The sequence below is a fragment of the Perna viridis genome, chromosome 6 (genome assembly GCF_037379345.1).
Source record: "Perna viridis isolate PV_CMFRI_1.1 ecotype Kerala chromosome 6, ASM3737934v1, whole genome shotgun sequence".
Taxonomy (NCBI): Eukaryota; Metazoa; Mollusca; class Bivalvia; order Mytilida; family Mytilidae; genus Perna; species Perna viridis.
This window is the reverse complement of record NC_142450.1, coordinates 27,069,101-27,093,062: the sequence shown is the minus strand read 5'-3', so window position 1 is coordinate 27,093,062 and position 23,962 is coordinate 27,069,101. Positions and strand designations below refer to the sequence as shown.

Here is a 23,962-nt window from a genome sequence, read left to right as displayed (position 1 = left end):
TATGTAGAAACCAGCGGTCTTTTTCACAAAAATTCTTAAGTGTAAAATTAGTCGTAAGTTATGACGTCATAGTAAATAAACGTATTGTGACGTCATAACTTACGACTAATTTTATTCTTACGATTTTTTTGTGAAAAGGGTCACAGGTGGTTCCTAATATGGGTGGCCTATGGTAATTTTTATCCCAATTAATGTTTTGTTCCAATGTAATGTGTATATCATAATTCTGTCAATTTGCCATAAAGGTTTATTTTTTAAACCGACAATGGATGGCTCCGAAAATGATTTTAAAGTTCCCAAACAAAGCAATCAAATTAAGCAACAAATGAAAGAGTTATCTCCCTTTTTGCATGAATTTCAGTGCGTTCTATGTGATATATTTCTCTTTACCTTTGCAGTTAATCAAAAACCAACATTCAACTTTGAGAAAGAGTGCATATGTGATATAAAATGAATGAAATATTTTTGAAAAAATTTTGTCATGTGCCACCAACTGCCTGGTTTTTGTCTGTCCCTTTTCAAAATTCAAACTTGATTTTTTTTCAACGACAGCTTTCACATGAGATTCCATATGTATTTAAGGAGGTAGACCTTGGGTAAGAGAGAGTAATCAATGGAACCAAGATTACAGCGGTAATCAAAAGAATGCAATCCAGAGACAAAGACCAGACATGGAACACAGACATACACAACAAAGAACATAAGTAACTAAAATCATACATACAAAGTAACAAAAGCAAATGAGCAACTCGGGCTCCATTAAAAACTGGGAGCATGGACCAGGTGCAGGGTAAGCGTCCTCTGCTTTTCTAGAAACACCCGCCGAGTTGCTCATAAAAAGTCAAGTCCGGGGTAGACAAAGGAGGAAAGGAAAACTATGACCCGTTGAATAAATCAGTTTTTATGGCGCAGATGGATACACCATAACGATCCACGAGTTCATGATGACAACCATAAAACTTCTGTAGCGATGACTTCAATCTTGTAGAAATATAAACCTGTTCTAGAAGCCTATTTGTAAGAGTTCTAGCGCGATACAAGAAGTCTGCGTAGTTTCGGCAAGTTCTGGGATAACGTACGAGTTGTGATATGAACACTCCATACGCAGGGACATAACTCTTAAAAATCATTTGAACGTTTGTAATCAGCATTTTACATCAATTTCATGTAAGCATCAAAGTAACTTGGATTAATTTCATTCTGTTTCAAATGAAAGCTGATAGGCATTGGTGAAATTGAATATGATACAAACATATCACTAATTTCAAGAGTTGTTTCCCTTACCCTAGGTCTAACTCCTTAAATCTAATGTACTCATTTATTTTGATATGGTTTTTTATACTGTGGTTTCTCTGGTTTGCTGTTTTCCGTCTTTTATTTTCTTCATCTTGTGTCTACAAAGTTTTGTGATGACGGAATAATTGCAATACTTATTTTTTTTTAATTTACATATCTAAGGACCATACAATCTTACCAATTCATAATATTACAATTTAAAGTCATTGATTTAAATGTTTTAATAAAATATTTTGTTAGTCAAGAAAATATGTTTATTTTTTAGTTTCGTTTTTGATGTTGGTCCTACAAATTCCAACAAAATATGTGTTTTACTGATTGTAATGATTTTGGGTATAATTATTGCCTAAACATTAAAATTTCGTTCAGTAGCATTAAAAAGTTTTCATATTACACTGATGTATATGAATATTAGGAAAATTAGTGTTTTACGTCTTCCATTTATGTTTTAAGTTGGGAGATTTTTTTTCCGGAAGTAACAAGAGTAATCAAGGGAACCAAGGTTATAGCGGTAATCAAAAGAATGTAATCCAGGGACAAAGACCCGACATGGAAAACAGACACACACAACAAAGAACATAAAGTAACTAAAATCATACATACAAAGTAAAAATGTCGCAAAAGTTCCAATTAACTGTCACATTACAAAATATGTTAAAATTTAAGATTTTGCTGGGTTTATTGTACACATTGATAAATAGAATATGATGTCCATACCCAAGAAACAACTTTCATGCATCTCAATGCTTCCTCTGTTGTTATGGCTAAAGTCTGAAAATTCACAATTAACACTTCCAATATTGTTCAGTTTTATTTTAGGCTAATGAAAGCCCTTAAAGCCATTGGAATTTTTTTACAAATTATGTTAAACGTGTTTACACTTAAAAGTTTCTTTTTGAAAATATCTGAATAGAATCCATTAAACGCAAAGCATTAGGGAAAGTTTCAAGGTGTTGTTCTTAACACTGGATGCTTCAAATGTGCCCGAAGGCCGCGGGTTTGTACCTACCCGGTTGGTAGTCCAACATGGTCTGACCCAATTTACAATATGCCAAAATTTGTAGTATTGTAAAATACAAAAGCGCTAAAACACGAACTGTTCACTTGTTGTGTAATACTTATCGGTGCTGAATTTAACTTCAAATTTCGATTATGAGCTCTTCTTGTACATGTACATACATTTCTTTTTATTTTAATCTTGCTATGTATGTTTCAAATGCTGCAGATGTGATGTTACTCCTTGAAGCATGTGTACAGCATGCAGAATTTTACAATATCAATATGAGTTGTATGTTTCAATCCACATAAAAATCATGCAAAATGTGATTCATGGTTTGAAAGCCTACATATTTTTATTTTTGATATCTTGTTTAAAATGTCATAGAAAACAGAAAAATTACATGTGGTTTTTTATATAACCTTTGTTCATACGAGATAAATATCATAAAAAATGTACTGTAGAATTCAAAATTAAAGGAGACAACTCTGTTAATGACACTGAAATACAATAAAAACTGTTGGGTTTTCCATGTAGATTATCAACCGACCCAATTACAACTTTATTCTATATTCTGAATGTTATAGCGATTTCACCAAGCGTAATAACTTATGAAAGTGAGATTTCAAAAACAAAATGCACACAAAAATACAATATTACTAATAGTGATTGCCTGTTTGCAGCATACAATTCTCACAGAATTTGATTTTTCTTTTCATTGTGGGACGAAAGATAATTATAAAAAATAGTAATAGTAAAAGAATAGTAAGAAAGGTTCGTATAACAAATGGAAATAACAAGGCAAAAACTATTTTGTTGGACACAGCCGTGATAGTCCTCACTTAGTACAGGTATATCCGATAGCAATGATGTGTTAAACCAGGTTTTATAGCGCGCGCTTTAAAACTCAAATTTTCACTGTGGTTAATTTTTTTTCAGTATGTTGAAATACAGGAAGGCAGCATAAATTTGCCTTTGGGTTAACTTTCTAAAATCAGTGGTTAAAACATTATTTCAGATATATTGATGACTTATTGATAGTCCATCGTCTATAATCTATTTGTCATATACAGAATATTTCTCAGTAAGATCTGGATATCGGAAATATCCTTTTCAGGCAGCGTATGAGGCAAATTTCTATAATCTTGATCCAAAAGAATGTCTTTCACCATGCATCGATGGCGTATTAAATACAGCTCTGCCTAGTATCCAGGCAGAGGCTTATAATGGGTAGTTCATGCATATCTTAAGGTCTTTTATTGCAAATCCTTTTGTAGGCCCAATAAAAACTGTAATACAAAATAGAAGTCAAAAATAAAAGTAGTCCACTGGTGATATTATAACTTAAAATTTTGATATGTTCTACTACAGAAAAAGTACAGAAAAACTTCCCGCCATAATTTTTACACTAAAACAGTCAAAATATATTTTAAGATCTAAGGACATGAACATAGGAAGAGTTGTTTTAGGACCTAACAATGTATTTACACAGTTTTATTATCTTAAGATATGTTGAATTACCCCCTTCCTGGTTTTTAGGCAGAACCATACTTGAAGAGTTTTCTTTACTAATCCTTAAACATGTTTAAGACATGTGGTAAAGCATGTGGTAAAGCACAGACCGAATTTTAAAATTTCAGTGTTAGTGTTCAGTTTTTGTTTTTGTTTTTGCTGTTCAGTCATATGGCACCAATTGGAATTCGGACAATAAAAGACGCAATAAAATCCAACACCCATTCCTGTATAACCGACCATTTTGGACTTTAAAATTAGTTTAAGACAGGAGTTGAATCGCATATAAAAGGACCTAAAAAAAGTGACTGGTTTAGACAGGGACATTATTACAAACAGTTGCATACAAGATACCTGTTTTAGTACATATTTTCCTTTCCAGAATAATACTTTTTAAAGAAAATTCATAGACATCATGGAAATTTGAAAAATCCGGATTTGTTCCGAAAATATTCGACCCTACTGGACAAAAACTGGTACCAAAATAAACATACTCATATAACAAAACTTTTGTCCGAACCGTTTTAGGTCCTTCAATAAGATCATGACCGACGCTAAGTTCATAATTGTATAAAGTAACAGCATTGTTTGGCTTTCGAAATATATTTTCTACTTAAAATCAATCAACCACGATTTCCCGCGTGAATTCTGCCCTTGCTCTTCAATTTGTGATCTGCCATTTTACCCCAAATAATCATTACCGGATGTGGGGAAAAGTGTGAATTAATGATTATTTTTCCAAATTTGGAATATCGTTTATTCTCATCATGTAATATAATGAAAATTTTCACCAGTAACAGACAACATACCAAACAACAAGAAGCATAACGCAGCCGATGAAGCTATGTCCTGACATAATCATTTTTCTAATGTTTGTGTACTACAGCAGTAATGCTAATATAAAAGAAAGAAATGTTTGGATGTCTGAAAGATGCACACATACTTTTTCATTTATTGACAGACAAAACGTTCCCTCAAAATTGTTAAATTTACAATTCACATTCCATAGAACAATGTGTTCCATCACAAGAACCGCCTGTCGTGTTCAACTTTTTACGACCGTGTTATAAAGCCATCTTTTCTAGTTGTTTTTTTTATATTTGCTTACATGATCCAGTCTATTTCATAGAAACACCAACTACGTAATTCATTCACACAATCTTTGCGTCTTCTTCTTTTTTGAAATTAGAAAACAAAATGACTATTTATACGTGCAGAAAATTGACTTGGAGTGGTTGTGTGTGTTATTTGATTACTTTACGGTAAGTACGTTAATTTTACGGTAAGGGCGTTAATTCTACGGTAAATGCGTTAATTCTTGTCAGACTTTTGCTTCTCAGTGAGCATTAACTTCTTGGTTTCATTAAGTAAATGCGTAATAAAGAATTAATGTATAATAATTAACGTTTAAAACCATTTCTTGTTAATGAAAAAAACTGAAAAAAAAACTTACTGATTAGTTGTTTTTATAGTGTATAATTGGCCTGCCTGTCCTGTCGTAACCTAGTGTTGCTAAAATGACATGATAATACATTGAGTAACTATTTTAGTTCATTCTAATATGAAATGGTTTGTTATGTTAGAGGTTTGATATTAGTATAAATTTTGAATTCGTCAATTCTAACATTTGTATAAAATTATACAAGTAACACTTTTATAAGTACAAATTAAAAACTATAAGAATCAAAGATATTTTTTAAGTATCATAAAAATTTATTCATTTGTTAAAATAGATGGGCATAAAAATTGTGTAGATATATTCCAAGTTAAAGGTATGGTTATGTAGGAGGCTTTATTTCCGTGAATTTGTTTCAACTAAGTAACTAAATTATAAGAATTATCTTTTAAAAGTATATTTTATTTATTGGAGCTAGCTCATGTTATTTATTCGCAGAAACTGTCTGCCCACGGTCACCCAATAATAGAACTGACTCTTCGTGAATAATTTCGATTTTAATATTACTTCACTTTTCTGTGCTTAATGCTTTATTTTACCATGGCTGTGGTTGCAGACGTCACATTAGATTTGCATCTCTTTAATCGAACATGTAAAAACGGGGTCTAAAAATTTACTCATTTGTACTTAGGTACTTGCAATTTTTAATACAAAACTTATAAAGTACTTGCCTGCTCCGGATTTCAAATTTTTCATCATGATTTTTATTTTTGATTTTCCAGTCGGTATATGCTGCTCTAGTTCGTCAAGTAGATTATCTTTAAAAATATACAATAATTCATACATGAAACGTATTGGGTAGCGTAACACTGTATAACAGGCAATTTATTCGAAAATGAAAACCCTTTAGGCAAAAAAGATTTGAAGACAAAATATTGCTCATTTGTTCAAAACCAAAGCTAATATTTTTTGTAAACTAAATATTTATCTTATTTGAACAAAACATAACATTCCGTGTTCGACATGGAGCTGCATTATTATTGCTAGGTTATTATCGGACTACACTCACTTGCTACATATGAGCAGGCGGACAGGACATGTTCACCCTTCTGCAGCATCTGATGTCACTCCCAGTTTTTGCGGAAATTCATATTGCTATTGTTTAAGTTTTTTGTGGAACGTCTTGTTGCCCATATATTATCTTCCGTTTTAATGGGTAATCTAATTTATTACATGTGGTCATGTTTAGCCCGTGTTTTTTTTCGGATATTAACGTATTTAAATCAGCCTACTGCTAAGCTTCGATTATTTGCCAATATTTAAATAGCTGTAATCTGGTTTTGTTAAACTTTTATATGTATGTATATTAACAGATTTTTCCCCAATTTTGCTCAACATTGGTAGAGTAATCTATTCAAGAAAAAAATCAGAGGAACACCATTTTATCATGGTTTTACCACGAGCTGGCCATTTATGAGCGATAGCTAGGGTTAAAATAAAGACATAAGTGGCCAGTCCGTGGTAAAACAATGACAAAATGGAGTTTCTATGATTAATTTCGAGTCTAATAGGACTAGTATCTTCATATTTTTTAATAGACAAAGCCTATGTGTTGCACGAAGTGGCGACTGTTTTGGAGTAAAATTTCGTTGTGACGTCTGTAAAATTGGATAAGATTTATCAATGACGTCATAAAAAATACCGTCATGTCAAAAAAGCTTTGAATGAGTTTTTCACCTCATCATGTCTTTCTTACAAATCTTCGTTACTTTAATCATGCTAAATATAGCTAACATATGGAAATAGAAACTGAACTGAAATGTTTGTTTGCTTTGTTTCCATTTTCTTTTTTACTGATTGGTTGTAGTACAGTACGCTTAAACTTGAACATTCCTTGTATGGGTAACTTTGTCTCTTTTTTTTTTATTTCGGAAAAGAAGAATTTGTAAGATATTTGAAGTGTAATCAAAGGAACCTAAATTCGACCGGACATAAAAAGAATATAAGGGTAAAGACTGGACAGGGAAAATAGAAACACAAAACAAAGAACATGAAAGCACAAAAATAACGCATACAAATAAAAAAATAAACGAAAGTAAATGAGCAACCCGGACTTAAACTGGGAGCATGGACCAGGTGCATCGGTAGGGTAAGCGTACTCTGCTTTTCAAGAAATACCCGCTGAATTCTGCATGAAATGTTACGTCCAGGGTAGACTAAAAGGAAAGAAAAACTATAAAACAGTGAACAATTCGGTTCATATGGTGCAGATGGATACACAATTGTGATCCACAATTTCATGATGACGACCATAAAACTTTGGTAATTATGACTTTGTTTTGTAGCAACATAACCCTGTCCCAGATGCCTAATTCTTTGAAGTTTAGTACGCTAGAAAAAGTCCATATAGTTTCGGCAAGCTCTGGCATAACGTATCAATTGTAACACGAGAATTCGTAGATGAAAGGAAAATTGACAATATAGCATGAGGTCATTGCGTTCGTTCTACAGTTTGGTCATGAGTTTTTTTAAGGTATCAATTTCAAATTATGTTTAATTATATTAAAACGATAATTTCAATGTTGAAGAATTAAATTACATTTTAATTGATAATGTATTTATAAAATAAATGTTAATTGGATTATAAGGGTAATTGGAGAATTTATGTACGAGTATTCATTTCAATACATCTTCGAAACTGGTTTGAATATACATAATAAACAATTGTTAAATGTTAACATTGATGTACAGGTTACCTAATGGTTGTGGTTCTGTCTGTGTACCGGTTTCTTTTGAACGATCCTCAAACTGTTGTGTTAGTTTTTCCGTCAACAACCAACTCTCTTGCCTTTGTTTCTTCGATGACGAATATTTCAAGTTGCAAACTTTTTTTAAATGCAAAAAAATAATATTTTTTTCTTTACTTTGAATTCTGCTTCTACAAAAGATCTTTAAAATAATCAGTGATGAACAAACAAGGCTTCCTTACACTGAGCAATCTTATCTCAAAATGCTTAACCATACACTCGCACCAAATCATTCACAAGGTAAGCGCCAACGCTAGTCTTAACCATGTCTTTGAGTGATTCGGGACACGTTTATAAGTCGTTTATGTATGAGAAAAAATATGTCTGATACTTATAAGTTTCGTTGATCTTTTCGTTAATCATGTTATCAATTATTTGAAAAAAAGTACAGTTTACAATCATAGTTTCAATCTTAGGTCAGAAAATCTGTTATACATTTTTTCTCTCACCATTCACCGCCCGTCGTTTTCTGTCCTTGTCGTCAAAGTACATATCGTTATCGTCGTCAATACTATATGTTAAAGACCCAGAACCAAATGAACCTAGCGTCGGACGTTGTTGGTTTACCTCGGTCTTTATTTTCACTTCATTTTCGCCATCGTTTGGTAATTCTGAAGTGAAAACATCGTCATCTATGGAACTTTCTATGCTTGAAGTCCCCCTTGACGTAATCCAGCTACGTCGTTCATTTACACGCTCAGAGGTAATAGTGTCTAAACTGGAAACTCCTGAACTGCTCTTTTGTGAGTCACAACAACCTCTATTGACAAATTTAGATGAAATGCTGTCAAAACTAGATACTCCTGAACTACTCTTACGCCAGTTGTAATGCCTTCTTTTCTGAGATTCAGAAGTACGATCACTAGTAACTGTTTCAGTAGAAGTGTCGTCCTTATTCCTAGAAGACTCTAATCTCGGTTCTGGTACAGGGAAATTGAAACAACTATGATCTCGCATTTGGTCGATAGGCCGGTTATTGTCAAAATTATTGGAATGATTTTGTAACTCTTCTATACCTCTTGGTGTACTGTTCAGGTTAGTATCAGTTGAGATTTCTTCCTCTGGATACAAAGATGTAACTGAGGAACCTCTAGGTGAATCACAAATTTCCTTCAATTGTCCATCATTTGAGTCTCCAGAACTAGATGAGAATGCCGGAGATGGAATACTGTTCGTATCATCAAAGTGATAAGTCTGGAAAGAGGCATTCCATCATTTCGATGTTTCGAATTTTTATGACGTGTTTTATTTCGAAATGAATATAAAGTGACTAAGATCACCATGATTTTTAAAAGAAAATTATCAATTGAAAGTCAAATATCAAAAAACTTCACTATCATGAACTCGCAAGTTAAAAATAACAAATATTAAGATTAAACATTTAAACTTTTTTCTTTAAAATATTCATCCCAACTGGGCGAATGAACGATGTGACCTGGCCAAAGAAAAAAACAACATCTAAGTTACAATTTACTAAAATACTAAACTTGTGTATTGCAAATTTGCTGTACAAGTGTTTCAAGGAGTAACCTCTTATCAGCAGCATTAGAACTAAAAGTACATAAAAGATCTTAATTCAAAAATTAAGTGCATACAAGAAGTATTCAAAACAAAAACTGCCGAAATAGAAAGCCAGATCCATCACCGAGGATAATGATGTGATTGGGTGTGAAAATAGTAAATGTAACAAGAGATGCAACTTATCACCCTGATTGTAACTTATAAAGTCGTCAAAGAGTAATCAAGGGAACCAAGGTTATAGCGGTAATCAAAAGAATGTAATCCAGGGACAAAGACCAGACATGGAAAACAGACATACACAACAAAGAACATAAAGTAACTAAAATCATATATACGAAGTAACAAAAGCAACTCGGACTCCACTAAAAACTGGGAGCATGGACCAGGTGCACCGGTAGGGCAAGCATCCTCTGCTCAAAGTAAGCATCCAAGTTTGGAAAAGTAACTCACAAATCAACTACTAAGTATCAACATGTTTACTCCAGGTCAACCGTAGAATCTTTGACTGAATTTATTTCTTTTCTGAAATACAACTCTTAATACATTTTTATTATGAATGTAACATTTTTAAAGCTTTAAATTCGTAAAGACAATTGACAAACTGCTTGCTACTTAGTTTGAATGATTGTAAGTTTAAACTTAACTCACTGTGTAGAAAATCTCAATGTCGCCATGTCGGTCATCTTCTTTGCAATCTTTCAAAAACTGTAAATGATTTCTACTGATCTTCTTAAAGATGGGGTCGTCTTTTGGAAATTTAGCAGGTTTTAGGATGCTTTGTACTTCGTCGTAAATTTCTAATCCTTTCTGAATTATGTCGACTAAACCTTCTACGTGTTTCTCTGTTCTGTGTGTGCCAGAAAAGCCTAATAATAGACATTCTACAAATGAGTAGAAACATTTAGTAGATGTTGGGTTAAAATAAAGACATAAGTGGCCAGACCGTGGTAGAACAATGAATATGATTGTTTTCTATCCATGCGACAACGAACAAAACAAGCATATTCAAATTAAACAGACAACAAAATAGTATGGTCAATCCTTCAATCAATGCAGATTAGTGTTTGTCTGACCGAACAGTTGTTATTGGTCCAAATAAATGTCTCAATAGTATATGTTAATAAATATGTAATTTCATATTGGCCCTGTTATAGGTTTGAGGTCTCTCATATTGGTCGAGGCGGTCGTATTGGCCCCGACGCATCGCCGAGTGCCAATTCGGCTGTCGACGCCAATATGATCGACCGAAACCTATAACAGGACCAATATGAAATTACGTATTTATTGACAATTTTATTAACCAACTCAACTAGATGATTTGTAGAACAGTTGTTTTCATGTTTTAGCCAGAACATGTAGGTTAGTTTGCATTAATCAGTCTTAAGTATCCTTTTGTATAAAATGGAAGATTTTTGTGTGTTTCTGCTGCTTTTAGTCCTGGTGATCAAAGTTCCTGAAATAACACTATTCTGGAAGCACATTTAAATAGATATACAAATGTGCAATTGAAGATATATTATGCTCTTTTGTTTTAGACATTACAATAGGCTTGCCAGGTGTAATAAATCATTGGTTTGCAAACCATAATTATGTTGGATTCTTTTTTTTTTTTTTTTTTGGTTTCCTATGTACACATCCCTTGATTCTAGTTTGTATAGTTTATGTTACATAATTAACGTTTTCAAATTTGGTATGAAGCTCCTTGGAGCTTGTGATTGTATTTGAATGATATGCCAAATCAAAATAAAGTTTTCTTGCCTCATTCTAAGTTTCTTATTTGTTTGGTAAATTATATACATGTTAAGGTACATATGCATAAATAATCCAGCAGGATAATGAAGTGAGAATATCTAATTCGAAATGGCGGTTTCAAACGACCGGAAGTTCTGATCCCGTATTGGCCCAGGTTTGATCCATATTGGCCCTCTTTTTTCGTATTGGCCCCGTATAGATGCCCGGTTTGAATTCATATCAATTGGTTAGTTTATGACATATTTTAACGCATTTTGGGTAGTTGGTTAATAATAAATTCAAATAATATATATTAATAAGAATTAATTTACAGATGGATGCTGTTCTTGAATTGACACATAATGTCATTTGAACACATAAATTCATTTTCATCGCAAATCATTGGGTAAAGACGCAGATCCAGGGACTTTAACGAGTGGTCTAGTCTATCATTAGTTATATTTTGCCGAAATAAAGAACAAAATTAACAAGGAGAAATTTCCAACCCACCGAAAGACCCCTTGATCTAACAATGATTCAACATATCAATACGTTTGGTTACTTTGAATATCTGGATATCTCGTATTAGCTATACTTTGTGTTCCCAATAATTTTTTACCCAAAATCTTAAGACTTGAATAGTTAACATGACGCCAAAACACAAAAACACACATAAAAGAGTCATTTTACATTATATTCGTTATATCATAATCTTCTGTACCTGATGGTTTCTTTCTTTCCCTTTCCAATATCATTTTGTGTAGTATGTCACCATGTGCATGTAACATCAGAATCTCATGTCTACTAGGCGAAGGATGTAGTTTTCGTATTATACTAAGGCCCTTTGAATAATCCAATTCTGCATCTTCATATTCTTTTAACATTGCATTTGCATTTCCTCGATTTTTTAACAATTTTACAAATTTATCAGTGGTATCATTCCTAAGAGCAATCGCCATGTCCATACAATGTGTGTAACATTTAACACACTCTCGTAATTCTTCGGTTCCTTTCTTGTCCGTGTCATTGTCTCGCAGGTATTTTGCACCAAGCTTAAAATGACATGCACCAATGTTCGCCAGTGACGTAATGGTATGTTGGTGTAGTGCACAAATCACTTCAAGTGTAGATATTGATTGTCTATGATATTGAATAGCGATATCTGGTTCTTCATTCCTGTATTTTAAACATCCTAAGCAGTTCAATATATCAGCTAAATAAATCTTTATCTCAGGCAAATAAGTAATGCTTTCTGTTTCAAAAATGTTTCTCGCCCGTTGAAATGCCTTCAATGATTCTTCAGGCTGACTGTCCATTTTCATTAGTCCTTCGTTGTATTGCATTCTACCTTGAAATATCATAACTTGATTTTTTTCTGTTTTATCAAAACATTTTTTCTCAAAACTATCCAAAAACTCGTTTATTTCTGTACATAACTTATCCAAACCGTAGAACCACTTTTCATTTTCTATCACAGCTGTCACATATTCAATATCCCATGCGCATTTCCCTAGAGTTCCTGGTTCACATTTATCACGTATCTTTTTCATGAACCATAAGTGTTGTTCCTCGTCACAAATCATGTGATAAATATTATTTCTTCCTTTAATGTCATCGAATAATATCAAGGATGATTGTTCACTTGTTAAATCGCCATGACTTTCCATCAAAGACATGTACTTTCTGATTTTAGAATGTAACTTTGTTGCTTCCACTCTTGCTTTGAGTGGATCTGCATCAAAATGTTCCCCGATCGACGAGACCACGTTACTGAAATAGATCATGTAATTGTTTATCGCTTCATTCATAGTTTTTTTCATTTTATCTTCCATCGCGTTTTCTTTCAAGAACTTTTCAACCAATGGATGAAAGGAATAAATTTCATCATCAACACTGAGCATCGACTCCTCGTATCCTGAAGTTATTTCCTTGTCATGTGCATCATATTCATTGTCAATTTCTAATAGATATTGTCGTCTAAAGACCAATAATTTAAATTTTAGTTCCATATACCTTTCAAATATTTTTATATTCTCATATTTTGAATCGTTTTTTGGTTTAAGATCCCCGTATACGATAAAGCGTGCTGATTTCAAATCAAATTTAGATGTCCCGAATAACGACAGCTTCATGAGAATTATCTGCTCTTGTTCCTTTAATTTCTGATATGGTTGATTTAAGTATGCGTCCATATTCATAAGCGGAAGGTTTATGATGTCAGATCTTGCTTTAAGCATAAAGATCCCCTGATTATGAGAAAAACTGTTATTTATGAAGTCACATGTAACACGCATTGCAAAAGGGCATGCTCCGCATAAATCTACCACGGCCTCCATGTCCTTGTCTGACAAAATTGTCTGAAACTATACAATAAAACTGGCGTTTACAAACGCCCAAACGCATAGACCCAAAAAAATACTTTCATCTGTAAAAAATTGACACTACCACAATACGAATATGCAAGTTTAAAAAGTTAACTAAAACAGTAGTATCAAAACATCCTAATTAGAAGGATAAATACAAAGAAAAGGACACAACGCATGTTCTTCTGGAAATACTTCTTTGTGAGTTGAGACATTCCGTGAAAGACGAGGTCACGCGCGCTCGTCTGAACTATTTTTTTAAATAAATGACACGTCCTAAAAGTAGCAACGTTATAAAATATTCGAAACAATGGCAAGAGAAAACTTGACGTCATTACATGTATATACCATGTTTCCAGAAATGGCGGCGCTCTCAAGGAGATGCGAGATATATATATTTGTTGTGACATGTATCGTTAATTTGATCCTCTATCCTAGATAATAACACCTAGATGAACTGTCACTTACTACCATGCATCGCGTATTAAGTTACAGTCCTAAATTAATCCTACGAGGAGTAATGACCCGGCCAACGAAAGCTATATTTTATATAGCATAGCGGTATGAGTGGTCTAGGGCGCTGGACTTTGTGCAGGCGGTGTTGCCACAGATGTCACAGCGGTACGAATTTAGGTCCCGCAGAGGAAACGACCAAAAATTTGATCTGCAAATTTGACAGTTCTAACATCGTTGGAAATTTTTCAGACCCTTATGTATATATGTGTGTGTGTGTGTTTTCACGGAATATACAGGTTCTTTTACTGGTTGAAGATCATAGATCTGGCTAAATTTCAATCGTTCTGCAACGTCTACACGTCAAAAAGATTAAAATTTCTCAATCTCGTGAAAGTTATCCGATCCCTGATATTCACTCATCTAAGAATATTTTAACCTTCAACAATAAAATACGATGACAACTTACGTATGTGGTACACCTGCGCACAAGGTCTGTGGCGTCTTCTTTTGATAGTCTTCTAACTTCAACTTTAAACATAAGTAATTCTAATGGTGCTTCACTTGATAGAAAATTATCCCGACTTGTCACAATCAATCGCACCTGTTAAAGTATAAAACATTTGCAAAAGTCTAGACGAAATTTTATCTATACATTTTTTTAATAGACTGTGTGGTACGTGGTAGTTTGATATTCGATTCATTCCCGTTATTTTGGGTATTACAAAAAAGTGTGGCCCCGTGCAGGTCCGGGTGTTAAAAGAATAGGCCTGCAACAGCGCTAAGCTTGTAGTAAAAGGCGACTAAATAGTGCTCAGAAACCTAGGCGGGGGCTAGGGCGCTCTGCTCACAGAGCAACTGGGATGTGTGCCCCAGGTGGTGGAATGGGGTACCCCTGGCGTGTTACATGCTGGGGTTGTCAGGCTATAATACGGAAAACCTGACCGCAAACCATAGTGGTGCACCGTGTTGGGAAAGATGCCACGTTCCTCGCACGTTAAAGAACCATACTGTGGTATTGTCCCTGAGTAGGAACCATAGGGCTCCGCCACAGGAGGCTAAATTGCCCGACCCTACCCATCTCTCCCTATTTCCAGTGGAAATCAAAATTTGTCGACCCCATTATCCTTGTGTCCCATCCCTTTTTCATTTCATCATCATTTCATGTTCATTTTATCATCAATTTCATGTTCATCGTCTGAATATAGCTGAAATATTGCTGCTCGGACGTTAAACCCCAACAAACAAACAAACAAACGAAAAAGTGTGTTCATCATATCAGACATCTAAATGTGTAAATACAGAAATAAAATTTATATTTATTTAATTAATTTAAACGTGGCAGTATATAAACATGTCCAATAATTCTAAATTCTAAAAATAGCATTAAACAGTTTTCATATTTAATCATGATTTATAGGTATATAGTATGGCAAGCCAAAGTGGACAAAAATGAGCATTTTCTAATTTTGAAAATGATTTTTTAATATTACAAATTCATTTTCTAATATTACAAATAGGATTTCTTATATCACAAAACACTTTTTTGATATTGAAAAATCATTTTTTAATATTAAAAATTCAATTGAATTTCTAACATTAAAAAACGATATTTTAATATAAGAAATTGATTTTCTAATATTAGAAAATGGATTTGTCGTATTCAGTTACGATTTTTTAATATTAGAAAATTATTTTGTAATATTAAAAAATGTGACTGATTTTATAATATTACAAATTCATTTTCTAATATAACAAATTCATTTTCTACTATTACAAATTCAATTTGTAATATTACAAAATGTGAGATATTTTATAATATTACTAAATCAAGAATTTGTAATATTAGAAATTCATTTTCTAATATTACAAAATATTGATTTTTGTCCACTTTGGCTTGCCATATATATATATATATATATATATATATATATAGTAAATATTCATGATGTCACAAGGGGAGAACAATCTATCGTCAATTGAAGATCTGTTGCCATGGGATTGAATAATATTTTTTTTCAATTTTATTAAATTTGAAAGATATTTCACTTTTGCACTTCAGAATACGCCAGTTCTTTATTTTGCTTTTTGTCCTTAGCACTTTAAACAGTGGTGAGGGCTAGGGTCAAAATTTAGCACATTTTCATATTGCATGAAACAAGTCATGGAAATGGTCAGGGTATAACTTAAAACATGGGTTTGCATAGGAAGCAATGGGATTTTTTACTGTGTATATATATATATATATATATATATATATATATATATATATACAACGTCTCAGAATGTGACGACTCTATTCGCTACACTGCTCCATCGGATCAAATTGATACAGGGAAGATAACGTAAACTTATAGAAGGGTCCAACGGTGTTAGAACTGTCAAATTTTTGGTCGTTCCCTCCGCGGGACTCGAACTCGTACTGCTGTGACATCTATGGCAACACCGCCTGAACTAAGTCCAGCACCCTAGACCACTCGGCCAGCTAGGCTATATAAAAGTATAGCTTTTAGTGGTCTAGGGCGCTGGACTTTGTGCAGGCGGTATTGCCATAGATGTCACAGCGGTACGAGTTCGAGTCCCGCGGAGGGAACGACCAAAAATTTGCTTCGCAAATTTGACAGTTCTAACATCGTTGGGAATTTTTCAGACCCTTCTATATAAGTCTAAAGGATTGTACAACGATACCGATAAAGATGTTAACACACTATAATAAAGTATATAATGGGCAAAATTTTCAGTCAACAAATGACCTTCTTCAGTGCCTTAAATAAACTGAGTGTGTATGAAAGTAAATGGTCTCTGAACACAACTCACTACCTAATCAGGTGAATACCTGTGACGTATAAATTTTTTTTTACCGACAGTAACAAAGATCTTGAACATTGTGCTATAGACACACGTTGTGTGTTGATCTTGAATACTGAACTATAAAAATAAAAAATATTTACAAATACTGTTATAAGAAACTATACAAAATAGGAAGAACTTAATGTTTTTTGTTAATTCCGTGTGGGTGTAAAACACGGAGTTCTTTTATCCAAAATCCCTCCCGCTTCACTCTCTGTAGATCGCTCCAGATCGTGTTTTGTTCCACGATGAAGATTTTCATTTTGTTGAAATCATCGATGCAATGGTTAGGTAATCTAAAGTGTTGACTCACTGGGAGTAAAGGCTTTTTTGTTAGGTCGCTCCTGTGTCCGTTCAAGCGCTTGTGAAAAGGCTGTTTAGATTCACCAACATATTGAAGGCCACAAATGGGACAGTGGAGCAAATATATTACATTAGCACTCTTGCAGTGCACGTTGCAAAATATTTTGTAGCGTTTCCCCGTGACTTTGCTGGTGAATGATGAAGAGTGGTGCATTTGATTGCAACATTTACACCTTTTGTCACCACAGGAGCGACTCTCGCCTGGAGTCAAGTTATATATATATGTAAACGTCTCAGAATGTGACGACTCAAAGTACAAATATTTTTCTATAGCCAAGCTGGCCTAGCCGAGTGGTCTAGGGCGCTGGACTTTGTGCAGGCGGTGTTGCCATGGATGTCACAGCGGTACGAGTTCGAGTCCCGCGGAGGGAACGATCAAAAATTTGCATTGCAAATTTGACAGCGCTAACGTCGTTGGCAATTTTTCAGACCATTATATATATATATCTGTTTAACTCATTTAAATACGGCAGTCTAAACTTGCCATTGATTGGGATATTAGAACTCTTGTTGAAATTATACTTTGTTTCATCCTGGAGCTTTAGCGGTGTTCTATTCCAGTATGTACTTTTATTTTTTAGGTCCGCAGCTTGTTCTTATGGTATTCCCAGAATCAATTAGTCGATTTTTCTCATTCATGTTCTATTTGTACTAAATGCGCATTCAAATGCACAACATTACCTGGCTATCATTCCCTAGACGTTCTAGAAATGTTTGGAAAAAATTCAGAACTTTCCGCTTTTCCTCGGCATGTCCGACTTTGTCATCAATGTTGTCAATATTGTCAAAAAGAAATATATCTGCAACGTATTTAAAGATATATGAAGCATATTTTTTTCAAACATGATTAAACTTTAGTGATATCAACATCCTTTTATGTGTCTGGTGATGTATCCTTTTGTTTTCTTGTTTGTTTTTTTTTGTCATTTTTGTTCAGATTTCTTATTGACTCTGTTTAGTTTATTTTGCTTTGTTTTTGCTTTGTTTTTTGTTTTGTTTTGTTTTGTTTTTTATTTTTGTTTTTTTTTCTCGTCTTTTTTGTTTTTTGTTTTTTGTTTTGTTTATAAAGTGTTTCTGGTCATCTTTCTTCTAAACTCCGAGAGTATAACTCAAGAAGATTGCAACAATAGTATAACCCTTTAAATTGGCGGGTTACACAGTCTTTATGCATATGGTCTATAATTGACGGTTTACGGCATTAGATGCAATAATTGCAAAGTCCCAGTACACTTTATACAACTTTATTTACAACTGGTGAAAATACATGTGTACAGTTCGGAAGTCAGGGACAGGCTCCTCGATTAAACTAGACAAAGCCTGTTCTATACTTTTACAGAGGATCATAAAACACTTAAAATATTCCGAATTTTGAGGTATTACATCATTTAGCGATAATTGCTATATTGACAAATTTGCTATGGGCGGTTTCTCAGTTCAGTGACAAACATAAAGATTAACAGGGGATTAAAGAACAAATGGGCGACCAATTACAAATAAATAAATATAGATACGGAGAAAATCTTAAAACGATGAAATCCGTTTTCTCTTAGTTATATTAAAACCGAAATCTTAAAATCCGTTCATATAAAACTCCTTTCTAAAGGTCTCAAGGACAGTAAACAATGCTCCATAAATTGGAATTATAGTTCTTATGGATGCCGTAGAGGACTACGCAAGTAAATTGATAAAATAAGAACAAGAAGACATTGATTCTCTGTCAAAGTGGGTAAAGGCTGTGAGTGAGTCCCTTCTGCACCTGTGTATGGGGTTTTCATATCACAACTCATACGTTATGCCAGAGCTTGCCGTAACTACGCAGACTTTTTATATCGCGCATGACTTCTTACAATCAGGGTTCTGGAACAGGGTTATGTTGCTACAAGATTGAATTCTTCACTACAGAAGTTTTATGGTCTTCATCATGAACTCGTGGATCGTTACGGTGTATTTATCTGCACCATAAAAACTGATTTGTTCAAGCCACTCGGCGGGTATTTCTAGAAAAGCAGAGGACTCATTTTTTTATATGTATTATTTGATTACTCCATGTTCTTTGTTGTGTTTGTCTGATATCCATGTCTGACCTTTGTCTCTGGATTACATTCTTTTCATTTCCGCTTAGAATCTTGGTTCCCCTGATTACTCTTTCAACTTAATATGGTGAAAACATTGAACAGTACAATGTATATTGGGATGATCTATCTTGGTTGTTCAAATTCATTCCATCATTGTATATGGGTGAAGCAAGTCATAATTAATTTAAAGAGTTACACGACTTACATTTTCTTTTCATTCGATTTTTGACATGATCAAAAAATAAGAGTTGTAAACGATTTTCTTCCTCCGAGTTGTTGTCATGTTTTACATCGCCCACACTTGCTTTCGTTTTCTCTGGACCAAAGAACAGACCCTGTATTTCTTTTATACTGTAAACCGTTTCCCTTAAAAAGTGCCTAAAGGTACATTGATCCCTGAATGAAAAAGAAATACAGTTGTGAAACCTATCCAGCAGCTGACACAAAATAATACTTAAAAATACAAAGTATTTATTATTAGAGTGTTGATATGCTGAGAAAGTCACATTACACTACTGTGTGAAGTTCGAGGTTTTACAAATAAGGTAGAAGTAAAAGTTCTCCATTTGTCTGACCCGATTTATACATATACATGTATATATATAGAGAGAGAAATATTAATTGACCGAAATTCCATTATTATAAAATTCAAAAGCGTGAAAACAATGAAGCTTAATTGCCTATTTGTGCTTATTCGGTGCTAGATTTTGCTTTTTGGTATTTGTTTTGAGTATTTCCTAGTATATACAATTTTTTATAAGATCCTCCAGCTATTAGTTCGAAGGCAAAAAGGTGTTATAAGAAACATTCTGTAAAATTGAGTTCTCACTTTTTACGAAATCTCATACTAACCCTAGGTCAATTCTAATGGTCTCCCAGTTTTTCTGACGAAGCCTATAACACACTGTTCTCGATAAAGAAGTTTTCCCCATTCCTCCCATGCCACAAACCAAAATTCCTAACAAAAAACCGCAATAAACAAAAAATATATGAAAGCAAGAAAACGTGGGATTTAAATAATTCACGTTAAAACATGATAAATAAAACAAAAAAAAAAAACAATACATATCAGCGAAAATGGTATATAATATTATACTGAGCACTATGAAGACCATATGCATGGGGCATCCCTTTCTGGGGTTAGTGGATCATTAAGTGCTCAAAATGTATATCAGTTTCAATTGAATACTTTGTCCCAAGTCAGGAATTTCCGGTCTTTGTATGTATTGTTTTAATTTCATTTTCCGTTTACGTTTACTGGAGTACTAAGTATATTGGTGCAACTCTTTCGCCGAGCATGTTTACAATGTTGTTTTGGGGCCATTTGCAGCCATTTGCAGCCTGCCCTGTGAGGGGATTTCCTCGTCATTCATTGAAGACCCATTGGTGGCCTTGAGCTGACATTTTTCATCCGGTGGGGTTGCTGTCTCATTGAAATATTCACTATATCCATTCTAGTTATTTTTGATACCCTAACAAAATATTATGTTAATGAGCTTCGGATTACGTAAACCTACACTATTTGATGTACATAAGTGTGACTACATAGCATTTTGTTTGTTTCATCAAAGTTTGATATTCATTCTACTTATTATTATTACTACCAATAATACTTTTACCACAAACATACCTTGTTTATTTCCATTACATATCTCTTCTGTCATCAATTGTACTTCTTTATCTCTGCCAACAAAATATTTGTCATGAAAGACTCCGTTTTCTATGCATTTCTGTCTTACACGGCTGAAAGCATCCCTAAATTCTTTCAGCTTTCTCTCCACGTTAACTGAGCCATTTTCAGTGTAATATTTCAAATAACCAGTAACATTTATGATGATAGCTAATATATCATTCTTATCGCTGAAATTGTTTTCCAAAACTTCAAAATATTGAGCCGTATTCATAATTGCGCTCATTTCCGAGCCAAATTTTTGTCCAGTTAATTGAACCACTTGTTCAAAGGTATGTGCTTCACCGTCCCAATACTCAGAGATATAGTGCTTGAGTTTGTCCCATATGTGTATATCGGTTTGATGCCCACTCGAAATATCCACGATGATATCATCTAGACTGAGAACCATTTCTATGATTTGACCTACAAATGTACTTAAAAAATAAATCACGAAAACTCCATTTTATCATTGTTTTACCACGGGTTGGCCATTTATGTCGTATTGTTTTACCCTGGGTGATTGCTTTGAAGCACGCCATTATTAGATTGTAGTATTATCGAGTAATGAAAGGGACATAACTACAATCAGGATATTATTCTTCCACATCTTGTAAAACTGTATAGCGCTATGCTTTGAAATCAGGTTTAAATGTATACGACTTATTTATTTATTATCTAAACGAAATGAAAACAATAACTTTGTTAATTTAAAATGTTCAAAATGAGAATTCAGAATTAAAAGCTGTTAGGGCCCTCTTGCTAAGAATCGAATAAAACCAATGAGTTGTTATGAGTTTACCTTTTATGTTTTTTTTTTTTTTAAATTAATATTATCAAGCAATGCAATCAACATACACGTAACTATGAGCGTTTAAACACATACCAAATGTTTGCCTGCACTTGTTAAACTAACTAATCAGTCAACCAGGAAGTTTTTTAGAATTGTCAATGGATATAAATAGGTTGAATCGATCGGAACTCCTCAGACGTTCTCGTCAATCGGAACTACTCGGTCATTTCGGCAAAACTAAAAGAAGTAATATCTTTAATCAAAGACTGAAATCGTCAAAGTCGCTAATCGTCAAATATTCACTGTCACCGATTTTGGCATACTTTAAACATCCGAAATGATTCAAATACGATATGCTGTAAAATCGGGGGACTTCCGCTGAAATTTTGGTTCCCTTAATATTATTGCGTACTCTTTCGTAACCGTTATGACCCGAATGGCTATATATATAGATATCGGTGTACTGATAATACATATGATCTTCATATAATCAGTAGTAACGAACGTCTGTGTTCAAGTCGGAAACTGGGTAATATTACATAAATTCAATGTTAACTGATCATTTTATCCTTTAATGTAAACTTCCCGTTCAAATATAAGCAAAAAACACGGACAGACATGTGTATGATATGTTTTACACAAGGTAAGTTGTAGCGATCTTTGGGTTGCTTATGATATTGACCGGGAACCAGTTTATGAACCAGATTCAGCAGCTGGCAATGAATATTCATAAATATCGGGGCGTGCTAATGTATATGACCTATCATGATAGTCTTGTAACTAGCCTTAGTGCCTGAATCGGAAACCGGATAATGTCCCAAGCTTAGGTAGTACAATACAGTTAGGTCATTTCTGAAAATTTGGTCTCATTTTGTTGAAATAAAGCTGTTTTGAGGCAGTCCGCACAGAAATTTCTAGTGTTTTGTCATAAAAAAGTGCATATTTTTCAAATCCTTGGTGTGTGGAGGTTCAAGTCATTTATAAGTAATTTAGTGATTATTGTTATAAAATCCAGTAGCCATGGTAACATATTGAAAAAAATATTACTTAGTTTTAGTACAACTCAGGGGTGCCTTTCCAAAACTAACAGCCAATTACTATGTTTTATAAAATATCAGGCACTTAGACACTTCCACAGGATGAAAGCATGCATAGAGTAGGTGGAAAAAGGGTAAAAATAATAAGACCCTTTTCGATTCATTCTTTTACAATTTTAGTTCCGAAAGTTCGTGCGAAATAAGGTATTTTGAAAATCAGCCATCTGATGCTGAGGAGAGAAGCTAATACGGTAGGGGACTGAAACGTTCCGGATACCATTCTTCATTTAAATTACACCTGTTTACCATTACATATATTACATCTGTCTATGTATCAATGTTTAACCACATTTAAACAATATATCCACCAAATTTCAACTTTCAATTTTAAGTTTTACAAAATTTGACCGGGGTAACTTGGTGTGCGAAACAGTGCGCCTTAATGTAACTTATAGTGCACCGTTACTGATCATTTCATGAAACCTTCCCGTTCTCCACGCCGTTCTCATACAAGCAAGAAACACACGTGTTTGACATTTAAGAGGTACATTTTTACGATTTGGTGGTGAACACGGCGAAGATCTGCTGGATTATGTGGCGTATTACTACACATTAATGCAAATCATATGCGGAAATTAAATACAGAAATTACTAGTGCAAGAAGTCGCTGACAGTATTAGCGGCTTAAAAAAGATAGTCGACGCAGTAAAATTTTGTTCCTTTTACTTCCGAGTTCATACATTTCAAGAAAATAACACATGACAAGTTATCTAAATTTTCTATACAGTTTTTGCCAACTCCACTAAGTTATCAATATTTGGTCAATCGGAAAACAGAATTACGATCAGGTAACTTGCCTTTCGAAAGATGAGCGTCCTTAAGGTCAAAGGGTAAAAGCGAAACTATAACGACTGCGTCGGAAAAATAACCTAGGGCGCGGATGCAGAAAGAGATTTCTTCTTGAAAAAAATTGCCGGAATTGTAGTCATACGCGAATCCGAGTAGTTCTATCCACCAAGTGGCGCCAAAAAAAATCCGAGTAGTTAGATATCATTAGAATTGAAGAACAATAAATCTTCCAAGTCTTATCAATGTCCAA

At 33.8% G+C, this 23,962-nt stretch overlaps 1 protein-coding gene across 5 annotated transcripts; it reads right to left on the bottom strand.

Moving 5' to 3' along the window:
- Positions 1–4,743: 4,743 nt before the first annotated feature.
- LOC148614308 (uncharacterized) lies at positions 4,744–22,050 on the bottom strand. Of its 5 annotated transcripts, none has more exons than XM_088588383.1 (13): positions 21,920–22,050; positions 20,995–21,459; positions 20,217–20,322; positions 19,570–19,760; positions 17,971–18,089; positions 14,546–14,680; positions 11,982–13,623; positions 10,178–10,410; positions 8,458–9,202; positions 7,958–8,086; positions 5,933–6,019; positions 5,259–5,317; positions 4,744–4,979 (listed from the first exon to the last, which is right to left on the bottom strand). In XM_088588383.1, the coding sequence occupies exons 2-12, from the start codon at positions 21,443–21,445 to the stop codon at positions 5,262–5,264; spliced, it is 3,894 nt and encodes a 1,297-aa protein (XP_088444509.1). In that variant the 5' UTR covers positions 21,446–21,459; positions 21,920–22,050; the 3' UTR covers positions 4,744–4,979; positions 5,259–5,261. The 5 variants fall into 5 exon arrangements, 2 of the variants coding, with proteins under 2 accessions (XP_088444509.1, XP_088444511.1); XM_088588385.1 differs by having other exon boundaries at positions 4,744–4,976; XR_015923631.1 differs by lacking the exon at positions 4,744–4,979 and adding an exon at positions 6,271–7,417.
- Between the last annotated feature and the right edge of the window lie 1,912 nt (positions 22,051–23,962).